Source organism: Apostichopus japonicus, chromosome 22 (genome assembly GCF_037975245.1).
Source record: "Apostichopus japonicus isolate 1M-3 chromosome 22, ASM3797524v1, whole genome shotgun sequence".
Taxonomy (NCBI): Eukaryota; Metazoa; Echinodermata; class Holothuroidea; order Aspidochirotida; family Stichopodidae; genus Apostichopus; species Apostichopus japonicus.
Window position 1 is genome coordinate 6,466,837 of NC_092582.1, and position 21,296 is coordinate 6,488,132.

The 21,296-nt window shown below is 37.4% G+C and overlaps 2 protein-coding genes across 3 annotated transcripts; both read right to left on the reverse strand.

The window, feature by feature from the left end:
- Positions 1-609: 609 nt before the first annotated feature.
- LOC139964198 (uncharacterized) lies at positions 610-3,841 on the reverse strand. The gene is made up of 3 exons (XM_071965602.1): positions 3,777-3,841; positions 2,761-2,944; positions 610-1,131 (listed from the first exon to the last, which is right to left on the reverse strand). Exons 1-3 carry the CDS (start codon positions 3,803-3,805, stop codon positions 898-900), a joined length of 447 nt encoding a protein of 148 aa, XP_071821703.1. The 5' UTR covers positions 3,806-3,841; the 3' UTR covers positions 610-897.
- A 7,873-nt stretch (positions 3,842-11,714) lies between these two features.
- On the reverse strand, positions 11,715-19,628 carry LOC139963908 (neuronal calcium sensor 1-like). 2 transcript variants are annotated; one of them, XM_071965125.1, is made up of 8 exons: positions 19,444-19,628; positions 17,446-17,525; positions 16,103-16,127; positions 15,613-15,661; positions 14,772-14,861; positions 14,162-14,240; positions 13,457-13,623; positions 11,715-12,645 (listed from the first exon to the last, which is right to left on the reverse strand). In XM_071965125.1, exons 1-8 carry the CDS (start codon positions 19,488-19,490, stop codon positions 12,547-12,549), a joined length of 636 nt encoding a protein of 211 aa, XP_071821226.1. In that variant the 5' UTR covers positions 19,491-19,628; the 3' UTR covers positions 11,715-12,546. The 2 variants fall into 2 exon arrangements, with proteins under 2 accessions (XP_071821226.1, XP_071821225.1); XM_071965124.1 differs by having other exon boundaries at positions 17,446-17,537.
- Positions 19,629-21,296: the final 1,668 nt, after the last annotated feature.

Genomic DNA, 21,296 nt, shown 5'->3' on the forward strand with positions numbered 1-21,296 from the left:
ATGATAAATTTTCGTTTCATACGCCTAATTATCCGACGAATTCTCGATATCTGTTCTCCAGCTTATCAACAAAAAGCGAACTTTTGAAAATATCGAAATTTGAAGATATAAGGTCAGAAGCTGGAGAAGATAGGAAATTATTGTGTGATAACAAGCAGTCGAAATATTGGTACAAAAAGCCGAAATTTCGAGAGAGAAAAAAAAAGACATTTTGAGAATGGTGTCAAAGTATGAAAGAAAAAGTAACGAGTGGCATTTAAAATTTCCAATGTGTCATAACCGGGTCACCGATGAATTCGCAAATTTACAAGTTTTTTTCCGCAACCCCTTTCACCTTTGATAGCTTTCATACATCATGCAGAATGAACCCTCTCTTTCCTATACACGTTGATCTACTCTCGTCAAGCCTATCCGAATAATTCATATCCCTTACTGTATTACGAAACAAAAATCGCATATTGCAACATGGAATGTGTGTGTGATTCCTCGAATACTTTTACCAACGGTTTTCCTTCCCCCCCCCCCATATTGTTTTTGTATAATGGAGGGTTGTCTAAAATTGTCAACTCAGAAACAGAAAACGACATGAACAGCAAAGAGGGATATTCAAACATTTTCACAGTGGTTTAATGGATCCATGTATGGAAACATGATTCTGGACAGGGAAAACAAGCCACGTTCTGTCAAATTAAATTGCACAAGGACAACAACATAATCATTACGTTAAATGTACTTCAACTTCAAACTAATATCCTCTACCGAGCTGACCGAGATTGGGTGTATAAATCCATATATATGAAAACTAAAATGCTACCGCATTGTCGGTCCAAATTGCAGCATTTTCTCTGGATTAGTTCTTGCAAGTTCCACCTTAAAATCTTTTCTCTATTTTTAGGTTTAACATTCGTTATGTTTTGTCTTTCCGTTACGAAGTGTCATTTGATTCAAAGATAATGACGTAATCCTAAGCTCTTTCTTCAGATTTCTGGCGAGTTTGTAAATAGACACGTGATGTACTTTTCGGCCAATCAAATGAGAGGAACTGGCAGTGCGTTTGGTAACAATTCGAGCTGACGGTCCTATCTTCTTTGGTTTGTCAATGTTCAGAGCTTGCAGACGATAAAGTAAATCCTGAAAGAAAAAATATCAAAAGGAGAAGGGATATCTCGAAAATCCTAAACTGTGGCATATGTTATCGCTTCTCGATCATAGCAACCATGCTGTGTTAGAATCGTAGCAAAATCACTTACTCTGATTGGTTAAAAATACTATCCAGACTATTTCAGACACTGAGGAAACCTAAGCTAGAGACAAATACATTGTCGGTGGTGAGTTAACCGATTGTTGATGTTCGTACATGAATGACAATTTGGTTTTGCTTGGCTAATTTCTGGCATATTTGAAGCCAATATTGATGATTTTGTCATTGCATTGTTGGTTGTGAAGACACGAAGAACAAAGAAAAACGTTATCGTTAGACGAGGAAATACCTAATGGTTTTCACTGTGTCAATGATAAAGCACCTAGGCCTATAGGATAATAACCGAATCTATCCAGCAAGAACATCCTAATGTTTAACCTTCTGAGTTTGATCATTTCACCGGGTACCACAGTGTATTGAAGTCACGAGTTGGGGCAGTTGATGCACCTCTGATGAAGCACAGTAATAACTTAAGAAAACCCGTAACTGGAAACAAGATAAATTGCAACTTTTGCGTTGGTTCACTTAACACACTCTGGCCAAATTTTAAACATCTAGAATAACTTTCATTCACAAATCAGGCCAGTTTGGAAAGGTCGAGTTACTTTTGCTCTCCCAAACCTCATGTAGTAACCTAGTTGGTTGATTCCGATTTTCCTTGATATAACGCTTAAAGCAAAGCAAAGCAGTGTACGCGAGTATACTGAAACTATGAGATATATTAAACAACGAAGTCGTCTTAACCGGTAATTATGACAACAAATATTACATTTCTGATTGAGTAAATAAGTTGTTTGCCATAATGTGAGCATAAACACGATACACCGTTGTTAATCAAATTACCTCTTAATATTTCACAATGTCACAATCAGGGTTAAATGTTGTGTGAGGATTTGTAAGCCGGGACACCGGGATCAAGAATTTGTCCTTCATCCCAAACCTCAGTAACGTTGAGAGACAGTTCGGGCCCCGGAGAAATTATGTTACCGGGAAGGGTACCACAAAGTATAAGTTACGAGTAGGGGATTGGATGGAAATATACAAAAGAGCAATGCTCAATATGACACTAAAACATCGACTACTTTATATCTATAACACTTGCTCCTCTCTATAGAAGAAGACTGATGCATCCCGTAAAAGGCATTGAAGACTCGCCCCAAACCGCGTGCCGCCCTCTGAAAAAATGATAACTTTCCTTTGCTTGCAAGTGAAGTTTTTTTTCTTGTAGCTACAAAATACAGACAGCAATGAAAGTGATATTTTGTTATCTCTATCCAGACCTGAGATGTCCATCGCTGTATCATTTTGTACACTGTGCTTTGGGTATTGACCGTAGCTGTGTTGAGTGTACACTAGTGTCTAATTACCGACGGTAGCAAGCTGTGTTTTTTTTTTCTGGGATCGATGGTGGTGTCTAACACTTCTGTTACACCTCATTCGAAACTAGGTCATATTACCGGCATGAGACGTTCTTTGTGCGCGAGTCTTCACACCCTTTAAATAAAATCTAGAATATCATTTAGCGGTTAAAGATGCATGCTCTACCATTAATTGTATACCTCAACGATGTCTTTCTTCCTCTCAGCGTTGACCTGTCGTTTGTTCATGACGGCATTCTTTCTGTTAACCGACTTTTCCACCGTTTGCCGACGGGATTTTAAATTCCTGCTCAATCGTGGGGATGGCTTTATACTTCCTGATCGGGTAGTATGCCTTATCCCTGATTTGAATCCCAGGACCTTCCTAACGTGAGCACGAAGGAAGCAGATGAAATGAGAGGAACAATATTGTTACCGTCGTCATATTTGTTTTCATTCTGAAATAGATATTTGCTGCGATTTTAACAGCAATAGCTGTCGACACATCGGGGACACACATGCGATTAATGGGTTACACGTACAGGGAACAGTATATGAAATGAAAAGGTAGTATATATAGGGTGCCTAGCCATGTTTAAGTAAACCGATATTGCAATGTTGCTTAACTTAGTGTGAGAATGCACACAAGTATATGTATATAGGATATAGTAACAGACACCACGTGATGTATTTCAGTACGTTTTTCCTCTTCATAATGCAATGTATCAACTGTTACTGTTTTACTTTATACTATGTAGGCCAACAATGAAAAATAAGTTCAACTTTGTCGCATCAAATAAATTGTATCATGTTATGACGCGTTCATTCAAATCTGTCAGTAGTGACACCAAATATGCTAGAGAACCAACTAATGGTCACTATGCAAATAATAGTCATGGCATATTCAAAAGTTAAAATATCACGTGACTACCATACACTCGAAGCATTTTGTCTCACAAAGACAGTCATCTGGCTAATGGAACACTCCTCAACGTCTGTGAATAAGTCAGAGGGCCCAATCTCTGGGAACGTTTTATTAAGCACCCTAAACTTATTGTACCAGTTCTGCAGATGAATTTGACGTGTTTACTCGTTTAAGAGAATGTGTAAATAAAAATCATCATTCAGAATCTCAAAATAATACTACAACAACAACAATAACAACAACAAAAGAGGAGAAATGAGCAAAAATCCGAAATTGAATGGCTAATTTTTACCTTGAAGACTTCTTTCCACTGACAGCCATCCTGTACAAGAAACCAAAATGCAGAGAAAAGAACAGTTAATTTATAGACGACTTTATATGTGCTGTGAAAACTTGTCTCTAACGTATCTAGGCTGATATAGGTGAAGACCACATCCAATATTATGTGAAATGACATTCTGGTATGATGTATTTTATCGCGAAGATAGAATTGAAGGCATTTTGACATTTAAAAACAAGAGATAGGACAATTGAGACGATATTTTCAACACATAGTGTGGAATGTTGGGTATTGTTTGTCGTATGCCCTACCATCGGAATATCCAATTCAACTGATGGCAGTAGTCATTATACAAAAAACAAACAATTCCTCTCTGCTATCATTATCAGATATAGTCTACGATGACGCGACATCTGGAAAAAGAAATATCAACAATAGTTTTTTGTTGTTGTACTGTTGCAGCCATGTAATCAATATCATATGCAAAACAATACACAGGGAGTCAATACCAAAGCTAAAATAAATCAACATAAAGTAAAGGCAGACGAAGAGATATTCAAAAGAATAATCAATGGGATAAATTATATTTCAAACCGATGGACGAGAAACATTATTTATTGCATCGTGATGCAATTTCTATCCACTGAATTCTTCTGTACCGCTTTCGAAATGTTGATATAGTTGAAGATTGTTACAAAAATGTGAAGCTAAAACTAGGCTATGCCCATAATGTGAAAAATTCACATTGCGATTGATCTCAAGTTTTACCAAGAATACAGGATATACAGGATATGCAAAATTTGAAGAAAACCCCCAAAACAGTTTACAGTCACAATGTATCCAATATACCCCTTAGAGCTGTTTGCTCTATGTTCACCTTGTTCAACTTAGTCAAATTCAAGCGTTCGTTTCTCGGAAGGGGCATCTACAAATCGGAATTCATTTTAACTGGGCATGAAGGCAGCTTACAATCTAAGAACAAATTACTCACCCTGTTCGTCACTGCTTCTTTCCTGGTATTTTTCTTCAATTAATAGGTTTATGCGGATCTTGGGATATCGTTTGCTTTTAACTATATAGTACATGAACGTGAGAAGAGTCGCCCAGCATACAATGTACGGGAGTACAGTAAACGCAGCAGTTGTCGTGCTAGTACTGTCCATGACGTCACAATGTGGCATCATGACGAAGCGCGCCATAAACGCGTGGAACGATTTTGTTAGCCGCGAACGTTGTACCAATGAAAAGTATGCATAGCGCATGCCGCTATGTACGTCACCAGCTAGTCACCAAGTATATCGTGCGCCGGCGTGGCTATATGTGTTGCATGCAGTGATGAACATTTGAAAGAAAGAAAAAGTCTACTTATAAGATATACTTTGTACGCGTAACGGTATATTAGGAGAACTCAATACTCACAGCATACGTTCCTATTTGGTCCTTTCCTTTAAATCAAAGTCCGGATCACATTTGCATGTATATAATTTAATACGAGCTAGACTTGCACCTTAAAGTTGCAGTTGGTGATGTCCTTAAATTAATACCACACGCTCGAAACCAGACACACTTTTTCCAGATACAAACAGATTTTTGATGACCTAAACCAAAGATATTCCACCAAATATCTTTGCCAAAACTGAGTGAGGTGGTAGTAGATGCCGGACGTATATATGTTTATATATGACACTGTGAACTGATGAAAGTGGCAGAGGTGATGTTATATACTACATAGAAATAGCAGCATGATTAATTCCAAGCTAAAGCAACGGACATGGCACAGTTTTATTATAAGACCAAAAATGAGTTGCTTGTGAAAAACTTTCAACTTCGGCCACTCACCTTCTACCCACTCATTCTATCCAGCAGACCCAACCAAAATAAACAAAAAGACATATATAGTCAGGTTTAGAGAACTGTCAGCCGGTCAAGTATTCATATGTTTTGTTATAGCGAATAGTGATAAAAGTGTAGTGCCCCTTCATAGTTTTGGCTTATTATATAATTTCATGGGATTTTGTTTCAAATATGAAACAGTCAGTTGCAAACTTAATATCTAAATACCAACATTTGCAAATAACATCCATGTCCGAATCAAATAAGTAAAGTACCGCAAGCGAAAACGTTAAGAGTTCAAGCACTTGAATGGTTCCGGGCCATGCATGGCATAACATATATCTGAAGTATTCAAAACTGTACACAGGCTAAGTAATATCAAACTCAGGAATATCTTGGCTGTAGATATACGCGAACGTTCGTCTGCTCGGAGAGAAATACCGAAGTCATGGCAACTAATGGCTGGCATACGTTGCCACTATGTCAAAGATATATGGTGACACATGATAGGTGACGTCATTCAACATGATTCCCATTGGAAGTACAAAAAGGCAGTGAACAGTTCGGCGTTGCGCGCGCACGATTGCATTACGCGCACAAAAGTAGTCTGCCCCAGATTTCTCTGGTCGGCCCGGCCTTGGCGATATGCTGCGAGAGAATTTACGCGCGTCAGAGGCACTGTACTATTTACGCGCACATTTTTTGACGTAGTTACATGGCGCTTGCGTAGTTATTGTTATTTGAAATAAAAGCTTTTTTATTTTGAAAAACCGTTATAGTATAGTTAGTTTATACACAGCTGACAAAGAATACGGACGTTGATCTATCTCTTACCGAGTCACTCGATAAAATTTATTTAGAAATCTAATCATGGTTGCCAGACGAGGACAAAAGAAGGGTAAAAAGATAGGAGCACAGATTCTTTTCTCTATTCGGTCTATATTTATCGATATAGACTAAAATATTTTTAACAGTTTTCCCACATTTCGTCACTTTCTTCAAAGTCTAGCCTGGCTTGCAACGTATAGGCTACGTGTATTCTAAGCTTAACGTAAGATAACACAGGCGAATGCCAATTTAAGCCAATTTAATGTTATATTTTACTGGATATCTGTAAAGCACACTTCTTGCTTATATCGATTGAAAGCAGTGTTAAGCTATTTAAGGCCTATTTTATTGATAGCTTACCTGACTAGAATAGGCTTTTAGGCGTATCTGTAAGAGTATTAGTAAAAAATAATACGCCAACGTATACGCCTGCAGGTACAAATTGAAATCCAAGCTTAACATGTAAACTTGCGGGTCGCTATTCCTGTGTTCTTATACGCCACAGTAATAAAGTTATATTTATTGCGTTTTGGATTTCCAAGACAATACAAATATTGCAAAAAGACGAGGCCTATTGAATGTTAAAGCATATTTACTTATTTCGGTCTTCTTTTCATTTTCTTTTCAGCCAAGGCACCTGCAAGGTAAGTTCATGTTTACATCTTCATTCTTATATATTGCTGTTCGTTTGTGTGTAGTTTGTGTGCATGGTGTGACGCCAAATTAAAATAGCGCATAGCCCCCCCCCCCTCCCCCACACCTTTCAAACGCCTCTAATTTGTAGCCTTGAAATATTAAGCAGAGTGCTATATGTATAGAATGCGAAATTGACATTAATGTTGGCCTAGGGCTGTTAAGGCATTCTCGAGTCAACATGCAAATGTATTTAGACACATTTGGGCTCTGAACTCATCGGGGACTTCCCCTGCCCCCCCCCACCTCCTCTAAACCTCTCCTACCATCTCGAAGAGCTGGTAAAGGCCACGACAGTGTATTCTCCTAAGGACATCATGAAAAAATGACACAACAAACCATCGCATAGTAGGCTAATCACTTCAACTTTTATTGTTTTGACGTTAATCCACACGATAAGGTTTTGTGATTAAGATGTACCGTATCAAAACTTCTCGTTCTTTGAGCAGCATGAATAAACATCACTTAATCTCACAAAACAACTGCAACAACGAACAGACCAAGGGCGGCGGAAGCACTTTAATCTGGGGGGGGGGCACCGACATCAAAAGGCACTTTGCAGAAATTCGATTGGACTGATGCAGCCTTATATTTAGTACCCTTTATAACTCTTATTGTATTATCTTATTTGCGTATACACATCACTCCATCAATCCCCCCCCCCCCCCCCCCAAGGAAAATATGCATACTAGCACTGCAATATCCAATGTGCAAATTGGGAAACAAGCAACAAGTTTTCTTTTGAGACAAAATGAGGTGAAATCATGCTAGTTGCTAATGTAGGAATCTATCGAATTAGAGTTTATTTCTTGCTAATATCTTAACAATTTTTTTCCATTGGAAATAGTTTTGAGTTTGACCCACAGAAATTCATTAAAAGTCAGGGGCGTATCCAGGATTTGCAAAGTTGTATGCGCGACTATCTGAGCCGAGCGCCACCATCAGTTGGCGCGGAGCGTAGAAGAAAATTTTGGGTTTTACAAACCCCTCAGATGGCCGGAAACGGCCTTCCCGAGTGTTCATTCTGGTTCCCTGGCCTCTTGCTAACTTGAGACACCTCAATTTTTATGTAGAAAAAGGGCACATTTTTAACCTGAGGAAAAGTGGGGGGGGGGGCACGTGCCCCCTGTGCCCCCCGGTTCCGCCGCCCTTGGAACAGACTGACAGACAAACAAAATCAAAGCAGGGAGAAACTGCGTCTCTTAAAAGTATGATTCTTAAAATTGTTTAGAGCCACCATTTGCTTTTTACCGATGCTGAATGTAGCTAACGACTTCTCTTCATGTACAGGAGGCGAAGCGCTGCTAAGCGTGCAGCTCCAGCGGTAAAGAAGGCCGCTGCACCGAAACGCAGAGCAGCAAACCGCCGTCCAAAGAGTGCAAAGAAGGTAAGCATACTATGAAATTTAAAATAGAAAAACAGACAAAAAGCCACTAAATATCTAATCCGGACGTAACAAAAATTTGCCTATTCGATTTTTTTCTCCCCGTCTATCTCTATGTGGAAACCCTTCATATAAGTAACTTCAGTTATAACAAGGGCGTAGGAACCGGGGGGCTGGGGGGCGCCAGCCCCCCAGTGAAAAATGTGGAGGGGCGGAAGTATCATTCCGCCCCCCCGCTTCGCAAGTCAGAAAACCCCTTTTTCATTTCCAAATGAGAAAAAAATCTCATTTGGAGCACCAAATTGCATCTAAGGCCTGGTGAAAATACAAAATTAAGTTTACAAAATGGAGTGGGTGTTGAAGTGTGCTATATTGCACCAAATTGCATCTGAGGCTACCTGGAAATGCAAAAAATTCCAAAGGGGAGGGGACACCCCTCCCCTTAGACCCCTCCCCTAGGCCGGCCATCAGTCTTCAGCCCCCCCACTCAAAAGTACCTTCCTACGCCACTGAGTTATAATGTGAGTGGAATAGGGGGTCAGAGGTTACTTTTCGTGGTCCAAGTCAAGCTTATATATGTTTACTGTCTCTTCGTGCTGGTAAAATGTCAAGTTCTTTTTTGTTGTTTTTAGTATCATTTAGAAAACAAGTACTGTAAAATATATGAAACAATGTTAAAATATCACATACACATCCTACCGTGTAATTTCACTTCCATCCGATCAAAAGTTCTTAGTGTAACTTTGAGTTTCATTCGAGATAAATATCTTACTTTTGAAAGTGAATGGACTCTTGCAGCAGATAAACTACAGTCCGACTCCTTTTGTAGTATGTAGGTCTCTACTGCATACCGCAACCCCTCATAACAACTTTGTTTCGACCAGCGTGACTGAGCGTAATAAAATAGCATATTTTTGGTGAATGCTTGATACACAGACGATTTCACCATTGAACACAAACCATACTGACAGAATTCGAATTTCCTTTTCTCTTTCAGGCTAAACCAGCAGCCCGCAGGAGGAGTGTCTCGGCTCCAGCAGCCAAGAATGCCTTCCTGGCTCAGAGAAGGAGCAATCGCATCCGACGATCCTCGGTGTCAAAGTAGATGGACCTATGCTTTAGCCAACAACTTATTAACATCCAGAACTTTATTCCAAATTTAATCTGTCGATTGATGAACTACCATGCATGGGAAGAATAATTAGTAATAAATAAAAAATATTGCGTTCACCTTTTCCGCTGTTGTGCAGGCTTTTGGTCAAAATTCATTCCGTATTCAGAGAGAGGCTTGTCTCTTAAATGTAGGAATAGTAAACAGCCAAACAGAAGCTCATAGCTATCAAGTATAATCTTAAAGGGCCCCCGCCCACCTCCCCCCCCCATTCCCGTACTTCACATACACACCCCAAATTTCTCACTAACAATTAGGCACATATGAATGGTACAGTGTTTGCCAATCTTGCACCGTCATTCCCAGATCGTCATTCCTCTAACTCCACGTTGCCCCTCCACATTAACTGAGAGTAACAAGTTTGACTGTTACCATGTACGGGAATTTTCCTCGTAAGGCCTACCACGTATAGTAAATTTTGGAAGGGGAAAAAATCCCTTAAAACTGTAGTTTGTACCGAGGGGTCCGATAGCTATCTATCATAGATCACAACCACGTTGGAATACTTCCCATCCTTTGTTTACAATATCATACATACAGGTTGTTTGTTACCTGTCCTTTAATCAAACTAAAAGAATTTTCTTGGTCTAAAATCAGCTGCAAGTTTCGATGATTGCATCACATTAGTCTTCTGTGGATGATTAAGTTTATGAAAAGTGAGATAGAAACCTGAAGTGCCCCTTTTGTTGATGTATAGAACCCCTTATTTCCATTATATTTTTGGAAGGACAATGTGACCATTTGTTGATTGAAAAGCAGCCCCTTGTTGAAAAGTTTAAACCAAAAAAAGTAATTAATTAAAAAGGTTAAGGTTGTGCTAAAACACATTCCAATACTGGAATTTTAAGGTGCAGAACACACAGAAGGGTCTATCTTGTCGCGAAGTTTTGAGGTGCGTTTTCGGTTTGTTTCAAATCAAAGTCACATGTCCTATTATCCTTCCCACTCCCACCCCACTTTACCCTTCTCTGCCATCTCTACATAGCATAGAATGCTTCTGAAATGTGGGCACCGTGTCTCATCTGAAGCAGTGCTTATTGAGAGCCTTTTTGAAAGGGCAAAATTGAGAGTGGTTGCATTGAGCAACCTAATGCAAAGGTAACAACGTAGAAGGTAAGAACCACCCCTGCTAAAATCCCTCTCCCCAACTGTAACTCTTAGTAATGGTCTATTTGCATATATGTTTCTTCATGTGAGTAAATTCAATCAGCTTGACAATTTGACCAACGAATCCAAAGACACAACAAACAACACTGTAATTATAATATCTAATAATTTAATTGTTCATAACTTACATTGCAACAAATTGCACAAGAGTACCATGAATACCTCAGAAGAGAATATCTTTAGATAATGAAAGGTTAGTGGTGGCTATTAACTATATGTGTAACACACAGAGAGCAAAATATAACAATACAGATTATAGAAACTAGATACCATACAGTACCACACTACAAAATGAACCAATATAATACATAATGAAACAATTGTATAAGTAGACCCGATTACACTAGCTAATCTATGTAATATGATGAGCAACATTTACCAAACAACCAAGGATTATTTGACTCTGTTTGGGATGTGGCAGATGCATAATATTCTAAAGGAAGGGGTTTGGCCATGGGGTAGTTGAAGTCACTCCCATGGAGGGGGATCTGGGCATTTTAGACATATTTAGACTACAGTATAAAGTAGGTATCTTAATTAGGTCTGTATGCAATGCTGTTCTATTGGCTAACATTGTTTTTTTGTTGGATTGAAATAGCGGTGTGGGTGTACACACTCCCACAACCCTTGGATACAAGCCTGACTAGACTGAAGACTTGAGCAAGTCTGAAAATGAGATTTAAAAAAAACAATAATGCTTGAGGATATGGTTTTTTATTACTACATTTGTATTGGTTGCATTTGCAAATATTGTTGCTAAGGCAACAAAGTTTCTGACATTTACTGTATAAGAGAGTTCACCTCCTAGTGGCACTATAGTTTTGAACTATCTTCCAAATGGAGCAAGATTTTTGTTAGCCGTATCTTTGGGAGGGGGGGGGGGGTTGAGGGCTGGCAATCATTACCAAACTCTCTATGATATTAGATTAAACGGATGGTTGGCTTTCAGAAACCTTTATGAAGCACACATAGATATGATTATATACAGTAAACTTAACTACTCAACACTTTCTTGTCAAAATAATCAAATGCAAGATAGGATAAGATAATTGCTACTCTTAAAAGTAGAGAAACTATGATGAAAGTAAATCCATGATTCTCATAGAAATAGATTATAAGGTAATAATAAAATTGGAATAAGTAGATCACTCACGATAAAGGACAACAAAACTCAGAAAATGTTCTTAGTGTCTGCTTCCCTCTATGGGCTTATGACCCACCCATTAAACTTGTCGACCCACTAATTGCTTAGGAAAGTGGGGGGCACTGCGAACTGAGAAATATCTTCGGAATTGCTAACGACAAACATTCCAATCAAAAACACAAATGATTCCGTTTGAGAACGAGATGAACTACGCTTGAAGGTTATAGCACATTGTGTGATAAACTTACATGGGAACCTTAAATAGTACATTGACCCATGTTACAATTACATTCAACCTTCAACTGAATGGAGAGTGGAACATTGCATCAATATTGTGCGAAATTGTTAAAAAAATTATTTAACAAACTTAGTGCATAATAAGTTTCCACAAAGTTACACTCTATATCACAGCAAGAAAATGCTGCTTTCTTTTTTAATCTTCATATCACATACTTGAAAAGTTGGTCCTTTTTTGTTCAGGTAGAGGATCCTTCTGTTAAGAAATTCTGGCAAGTTTTGGGAAAATGTAGAACTGTATTTGAAAATGTTGACTTCCAATTGATCACACCAGACCATCATAGAGAGAGAGGGCTTGAACAATAGATGGATCTGCCTTTGAACCTTCGTGGAATTCTTCCTGAGTGATACGATCATCACGATCCTAAGATAGGAAATAAGGAAATAAAAAAAACATTAGAAATAAAAACAAGCAGCAGGATTTGCGCAAGAAAAGGCGTATACAAAAACGGGATCGGAAAACACACATTTTCTTTCGGAATGGTAAATTCGGAAAGGAAGAGTGACCTATAGGAGCGGTCACCGAGGGGGACAGTGCTAAAATTATTCCAGTGGCGTCTTGGTAGACTAGGAAGTGCACTAGTGTAGTTGGAGACAGGTAAGAGAGGAGTGAAGTAAATAGATAGCACAGTCTTTCACCTTCATATGACTGCAACAAATATGCCAACACAGAAGGCTACGAAATTTTGATGGAAATCGTTAATAATTCCTGCTTTGCAAGGAGAGTAGATGGGCAAAATAGATTCACTTTGCTTACAAGATATAGATCTTGCCTACAAGTACTAGGATTTAACAAATAGAGGAAACTCATGAATGGCATTACCCCTAATGAGCACTAAATAATATATGTTACATAATGCAGGAATAAAAACTGTTATTTCAAGATTTGAAAACCTTTTGATAAAATGCTCTCTATAAGTTTGCAGATGCCCATTTTGTTGGACACTGATTGTTGCTTACGGACTCTTAAATCTTTTCTTGAGACTCGAGGGTACACCAGCAGTGAAAGACAGACCAATTAGTGCAACAGTCAGCCATGTTGATCACAAAAGTATTAACTTTTCTGACCCAGTTATATGATCACATGACAAAAGAAGGGTGTATAGAACTAAAGTACACACAAACTATCAATAGAACTATTCCCTGCTAGCCTCAATGACCAACGTAACTCTCACCTTATCCATGAGCCTGAATATTTTGTCTACCCTCTTCTCTGGTGTCTTTTCATCCTCTGGAAGCTGCACCATGTTCCCTACCATGGTGTAGATAGCATCCACAATGTTGAGCATCTCGGATTTGGTGATGAAGCCATCATTATCCAGGTCGTATAGTCGGAATGCCCCTGAAGATCAAACCCATAAAAACATAAAATATTTTATCTCAATACTAAAGCCCCCAAACAGAAGTAAAAATAGATGATAACCGCTACAGACCTTTTTGCATAAGTTATATGTAATGAAATACTGAATATTCAGTTTGCAAAATTTGAAATTTGTGAAATAATTCATTTGGGGGGCAAAACAAGCTCAATTTCAGCACCATATTTTTGGCAACTCACAATTTAAAGGATTTACACTGAATCAAGTTTGCCTCTGGAATCTTTGTTGTTGGGAAATAATTTGAAATGAAACAAGACACAGACAACTACTGTCATTTACCATCCCAAATTTTAACAAGAGTTAAAACCTGTGAATAATGTATTATTCATAAGGCAATGTAAACAATGTACACTCTAAAACTTCTGACTGCAAAGGGAGAAAAACATTTGGCATAATTGTTTAGGAAATACTAAACAGATAAAGAAATACACAACAAAAGTAATGTTTAATTAAACTCTCCTAGCCTTGCCTCAGAAAGGCTTTAATGCCGCAAATACTTACAGTCAAGTTTTTCCTCTAGGTTGCCACGGGAAGTCACAGAGAGTGCTTTGACATATTCATCAAATTCTATAGCTCCATCCTGCCATGGAAAGGAGGAGAAAAAAGAAAAGCTTTATAAAACTTGTTTGATATAGAAGTGAACACAATGCAGTATCTTTTACATGATTCACTGAAAATATACTGAAAACAAACTCACAAGAGTCCACTTTTTACATTAAAAATTCAACTATAGTAGGTAGGTGTTGAGGAACTTTGTGGTAGAAATGTTCCACAACTTTACAACTTTGTTTTATCAATAGGCTAATCACCCCTCAATAAACCCCATGCCACTGAATTTATCATCATACTCTCCTTAGTTGCTAATTCAAACTGTATTTTTAACTTCCAGGAAGTAAACCATCACGTATAGTATGATGGGTTGTCTGCATGTGTGAATGTGTGTGCATTTTTCTTTTCCTTCCCTTTCTTCCTACTGGTGTGTCCCTTCTCAGGTTTTAGAGAACTCCAAGATTCATGCTCCTACTTTTCTGTACTCATGTTAAATATTGGTTACACAAAAATTAAGAAAACTGTAATTATATCGAAAAAGAGAATTTATAAACATCCTCACCTGATTTTCATCAAAGACTTTGAACACAAAGGAGGCAAATTTGGTGGCATCCCCAAATGGAAAGAACTGTTGATAAATCTGGATGAACTCCTGAGAGAAATTGACAACATAAGTACAATAATACAGCAAAAAATTTAAATGAAATATGGTCAAGACAGAGGGTTGTATTGTATTAACTTGAAAACTGAAAAACTTTGATTTACTCTGTCTACCAATATTAGATATTTCAAGAATGACGCTTGGCAGAATTTTTAGTTGTCTCAATCGCATAGTTCAATGAAGTATTAAAAAAATAAAAACTTGAGTGCAGGTCGTCAATTTTAAAGCCATTCTGGTTTTCAAAAAAATCATTTCAAAATATGCACTACGTTCTACTAGAGTTCTTCTGTTCCATGCCTTAATGTATGTTGAATGTCAGTCCATTTTCACACACGCCTTTTAGCATCGAATCTCTCAACAGGATACCATAGTATGAAATATTATACCATTTGCAGGTGACAGATTTGACATGCCATATCAATTCTCCTATAATTATGAACATAAGTAATTGTGGTTTTTATGATCTTACATTCTGCCAGCTTGCTACTCTGATATATTAGTGTTCCATTGATAGAATGTAATAAAAAAAAATGGAAAAAAAAATGCTTAAACAGAAAATTAAATCTTTGTTGATAAATTGCAAGTTGTTTATAAAGCTTTCGTAAAACATTGAATCAAGTTGTCTGTGGCGTTCACCACAAGCATGGATTGCTTCTGAAAGTAGGGATGGAGGGGAAGAGGGGGGGAAGTAGCATACATGGTTAGTGCACATAGCATGCTCTCCATCACTACTGACACTTACTTCTTTGGATAATGCTCCATGTGGGCAATCCCTCACAAAACTTTTATGCCTGTAAAAACAGAAAGAAATACATGTACAATATAAATATGTCTAGCTGAGCAATGAGCAGGCTAAAATCTGTCTGACCATAAAGTTGGCACATCATTTGTTTGCCAATTGATATGTGCAATATGTTTCTATCTTGCAACATTGTCTTTTTTGTGTGTTTTCCTTAGTTTCTGTATCTTTTCACTTTCTGCTAGAAAGAAGAGAAATTTATTCTTAACAAAGCAACATTGAGACATAGAGATGTCTACCACAGTAATCAAGACATAATATATATCTAGACAACCAAGCAAAATTTGGTAAATAATAATAACAACCAGCCAGACGATAAAGCTTGAAAATGGACCAATTAAACCTGTCTATACACATGTATTATTATACATTCTAAGCCTCAGACTTTGTTAAACACTGTTAATACTTATATAATAAAGGACGATACACTTACCATTGCACTATTTCTTTTTCTGAAACTGTTTGGAAAGAGCATATATTGAAAATTACTACAAAATTATACTGGAAATGAAAAACACAGGTTATTCAGAGAACAATTTGTTTGCATACAGTAGTTCAAGAGAGACATAGAACAAGAGCTAATCGAGGCAGCGGGTAACTTGCGCCATACAAGGGAAATATTCAAACTAGCATTAAAGTTTCCACTTTATGTCAGGAATCCAAGTATATCAACATTTGTTGTAATTGACAGTTTTGACAATATACCTGAAATTTAGTTTATCAGGCTACCACGATAACCTATTGAATATTGACCTACTGTTACAATGAACGGCAGACAAAATGATTAGGATGCATTCTTCATAGGCACAAAAGAATCATGCAACTCCTAAGAAACCTACATGTATGCATGCTGCAATTTGATTAACTACAGTATCAAGTAATGCATCTGACAACCAAAATCAGCTTCGGCAGTCCTCTAGCAGACAACTAGTTGTTTAAATCAAATTCATATTGCAATGCAACTAAATACCCGCCTCCCCCCCCCCCAAACAGGTAAACTGATTAATATGGTATCAGCCTCCATCACTTTGAAGATACTGACATAACACAAAAATACATAAGGTCTATGATCCACCCAAAGGCAGGATTTTACTGGCCCAAAGCTGGTGTTCTATCTACCAAACCACATCTCTACTACAGTGTACAACAGTGTTTGATGATCGGACAACCAAGAGTTTAGCCCTTAAAAAGTTTTCTCCTGGTACTAAGAGTGTTTAATACATTGTAGGTACCGTACTGTAAATCTGCCATATAATCTAAAATATTGTGCTCTTCTATCCAAATCCTGAATTATCTGGGTCGAAACGTCAACCATTCCACTCTTTATACTTAATACAGTAAAGCCTATGCTCCTTCACAGCATGCAGTCCATTACTTTCAACATTTATTAACTAATACTTCAGAACATGATGCTATACAGTAACATAAGATTGTTTCCAATACATTAATTTTCTCTTGAATTTTTGGGTAATGTATTCATCATCTCAGGACAAAGTGGTTGCCAATTTTCATAACCATATGGCTTATAATTTAATGTAAAATCATGTGTCTGGTCAAAATGCAAAGTTTGCAAACTTAAAAAAATCCAAAATAAGGTGATGTCAATGTACTAAAGTTATGAACTGTTTTTATGCCATTGTTGAAACATAAACATATTAAATATATGGCAGCTCTAGTGATTTTTATCATTAATGTTCCCTAATCTTAGCTACTAGAACAACAAGTACATTAAGAAATCTGTTATAGTATTACTGTAATGTATCTATGTATACTCACAATGGGTTTTATCACACAGTTCCTCCAATTGCTTCTGGTTAAGTTTACTTCCAGATTTCCCCATCAGGCCATTAGAAACTCTACCAAAATGTCTAAAAAAGCAAGATGACAAAAAAAATGTATGATTTGTAGGCTCAGTACTACTCCAAGTAACAACAGCTTGTTTTCCTGCAACGTTCCCTGTCTTACATAGCCAACTCTCTGGGAAAATGTTGTGTTTGCCTACTGTACTGTATGTTTGGCGACTTTACCCTCTACCCAACTATACTATGTCAAAGACACACACTGCAACAAGGAATCTTGCAAAGAGGTCTTAAATCAATAAAGATTACCTAACACAAGTAATCTCCTAGGTTGTTAGGTGTATTGAGTGTAGGTCCTGGCGACACACACCAGTAACCATGTATGCCTAACTGTGTCAGCTGTATGGATGACGACCTTTTAGGTTTGATTCAATTACATTTAAGAAAGATTACCTCCACCAGTGAAGGGCTGCTCTATTGTTCTAAATGTATAGCTCCTTTCTGGAAACTTGTAAACCAAAATTAGATTAGGGTGTAGATTTGAGGGGATTTCACTGAGATTGGTTTATAATTTGAACTGTTACCATGGTTACAAAGCATGCATTCAATCAATAGAAACTTAGGTACAGTAGCCTAAGTGGTTCAGTAATTGTACATTATTGCCCTACAAAGAAACAAGCTTCAAATTGAAAACTGATGAAGCTTTCGAAGAAAACCCCCAAAAGACATTAAAACCTTAAATATTTGAGCTTTTCACCAGCATATTTTGTATCTCTCTAAATAACACTTAAAGAAATAACAAATCACGGTATTTTACTTTAAATTGTTTCTACTAAACTTTTGTTTTAACCTTAAGTGCAACATGTTCTTTATCTTTTTGCACATTCATGTTTTTCAATATTTTTTTAGTTCAATAGTCAAGTGACTCGTACAAGGTTTAGATTTGAAGGTATTTTAGATTAATTTGTTTGAAGTATGACCATAATTACCAAGAATACATTCAATCAGTACAAAATCATGTAAGTCTTGGTAAGTTATTGTACATTATTACCCTAAATAAACAAGCTTTTGCTTAGAAACTTCAGAAACAATAGTCAAGCGACTTCTTCAAGTTTGTCCAGTTATACCCCCGAGATACATGCAGGGATGTAAGTCAGGGAAAAATACTGGTAATGAATGGATTCCACCTTCAAACGAAGCGAGTTATCACCACACTGTGAAATACTGAAAACAGTTCAAAACACTAAAGTTCTGTGAAGACAAGCCGCTAAATAAATATTGCTTTTGTGTGGCACAATTTTGATTAACTTCCGTAGTGATACTGCAAACCACTTGCTGGGCAACCACTATACAATAATTGTCAAATAAACAGCTTTTGGAGTACAAATGATCTGGTTTACATCTGCAGTGTTGTTTACCAATTTCCATTCTGTTGGACAGTTTGTTAAGGATTTCCACTTAACTTCTCACCTGTTCAAGGTTAAAGTAACATATAAAAAAAACCAAAAAACAAGAAAACTGACATCCCTCCTAGACACAATGCATATAATTAATCATATAATCCTGCTCTGTGAAAATGAAAAAGTTTGCAATTTAAAAGGTGAAGCAAGAGATAGCTAATTATCAGTCTGAAGAACTTTCAAATCTCATGAAGCTCTTTTGAATAATTTTAAAGAGTTTAGTCTATCTGTGGTAATATTATAATGGGGTGTTTCATGTGTTCCACACAAGGTATGATCCATGGTGAGGTGAATCAGTAATACACTCATACACCACAACTGTAAAATGTTTGGTGGGAGATTGCATCGTTTTTAACCCGCAAATATGAGTACATATGCTTCCGTGAATCCATGTAACAACTGTTGCTTTGCATTTCTGTGGTAATTTACAATAGATATATCTACAACCTCCATACTTTGCTTATAGGTACTATAATTTCATCAATCCTTCTGAAACATGACAGATCAAAACCTACCTAAGTTTACAAACTCGTCTAGTGTACTTCATACTCGTTAACGTCATCTTCTTTTCTTAATCACCAGTCGACTGGTCTCAAAGTTATCCGGCGAGAAAAGTAATATGCCACTAAAATAGTTGATATCACAATTGCGAGTGCAGTCCAATAGAAAGTGTGTTCATCGAATACGTCGGTGAAGCTTGGCATGTGCTTGTTGTATAATTTCAACCAGACTCTTCGAGCCGCAGACTTTTCTTCCAACGTCTGCCCAATCTTGCCATGTCTATCCATTTATATGTAGATTGATTGAAATCTGTCAAAAACAATTGACATTACCACGGTGATTAATACAAGAAAATACTCTTATATGCTTATTATACAGTACTTTTGAAGAGAAAATTAGGAAAGAATTTTATCTACTTTTCTAAGGTATCTGAAATGGCCCTGATGAAAACATAATGGAGGACACAATTAATAAACCACTAGGACATATTTTGTACTCATTGGAAGCATTTTGTACACATTTTTTAAATATTTGTGTGTGTGTGGTCCCTTGGACCACGAGGCCTGATGGCTTAGTTGTCCGAACAGCAAATTTGATTGTTCGATTGTATGCAAATCGTAATTAATATGCAGGGTTTCTCCTTCAAGCTTTGACACATGGTTCATGACAAGCAGCACCGTGTCATCTTGTTATGTTCTCCATTTTGATGTCATTTCAGTGGCCGCCCCAATACAAAATGTACACTGAGAGGCATGGCCGGGACAACGCTCTACATAGCATATGAGATCATACTTCCCGATAAAGACAAACCACAAAAGATGTAAAGTCAGGGTAAATTGAATCCTAAATAAATATCCTAAGAATAATTACTGAGCAAACCTGCTAAACAGCTTGGATAACATTTCCCCTCAATTCCAATACGATACAGTAAGGTAACCATGCAGACATTCCCTAGAGAGTCAATTTCCTCGTACAATCCCCAGATTTCATAAATTTGCAATCATAGGATTAATGGAGTCCCTGGAAAATGCCCTATATATTATGATATATTATTATGTAATGTCCTCAGAAAATCTCCCAAATTATAGAAAAAGCATTGAAATGTTTCAATTTTACTTTGGTAGGCCATTTATGAAAACAGCTTGAACATACTGTAGGCTGTGACTGCATGTTTATAACTATAAACGTAAAGGCAACCCCAATCATTCAACAGTTTCATACAATGTAAAAACATCTTTTTAAACTAGGTGATAAATAATCAGACTTCCAGTGACCTTCATGTCTGGAATAACTATAACATACCCTGGAACCAGGGTATCAGTGGGGGAAATCATTATATTCCTTCAACCATACTTAAAACAGCTTTTGAGACCTTGACATGACCTGAACAAGAAATTTTGTTGCTCCAATCAGAGTCATTATTAGATATATTAGTTCATTTAATACTAGTATGACGTACCCCTCTCTTAAAGGGTGTAAAGACTCAAGCAAAAAGAAACGTCTAATGCCGGTAATCTGACCTAGTTTCGAATGAGGAGAAACAGAGATGTTAGACACCCTATCGAACCCAGAAAATACACACACAGCTTGCTACCTTCAGTAATTAGACACTAGTGTACAGTCAGTACACACAGCTGGGGTCAATACCCACAGCACAGTGTACGAGCGATACAGCGATGGACATCTCACACCAGCTAAAGATAACCAGGTATCACGTTTCATTACTGTCTGCATTTTGTAGCAACAAGCAGAACACTTCACTTGCAAGCAACTGAAAGTTAACTTTTTCAAAGCCCGGCACACAGTTTGGGGCAAGTCTTCATTGCCTAATTTGCCTTTAAACGTAGAGTCTGCAGGTAACTAACCC

Coding starts and splice junctions, on each gene's coding strand:
- LOC139963908 (XM_071965124.1), bottom strand. CDS start 19,490: ATGACGTTAACGAGTATGAAGTACACTAGACGAGTTTGTAAACTTAG. Junction 14,862..15,612: donor ATGGAGCATTATCCAAAGAA/GTAAGTGTCAGT, acceptor AATTTCTCTCAG/GAGTTCATCCAGATTTATCA. Junction 14,241..14,771: donor AAGTCTTTGATGAAAATCAG/GTGAGGATGTTT, acceptor TTTCCATGGCAG/GATGGAGCTATAGAATTTGA.
- LOC139964198 (XM_071965602.1), bottom strand. CDS start 3,805: ATGGCTGTCAGTGGAAAGAAGTCTTCAAG. Junction 2,945..3,776: donor AGTGGAAAGAAGTCTTCAAG/GTAAAAATTAGC, acceptor TGCTCACGTTAG/GAAGGTCCTGGGATTCAAAT. Junction 1,132..2,760: donor GGAAGAAAGACATCGTTGAG/GTATACAATTAA, acceptor TTTTTCTTTCAG/GATTTACTTTATCGTCTGCA.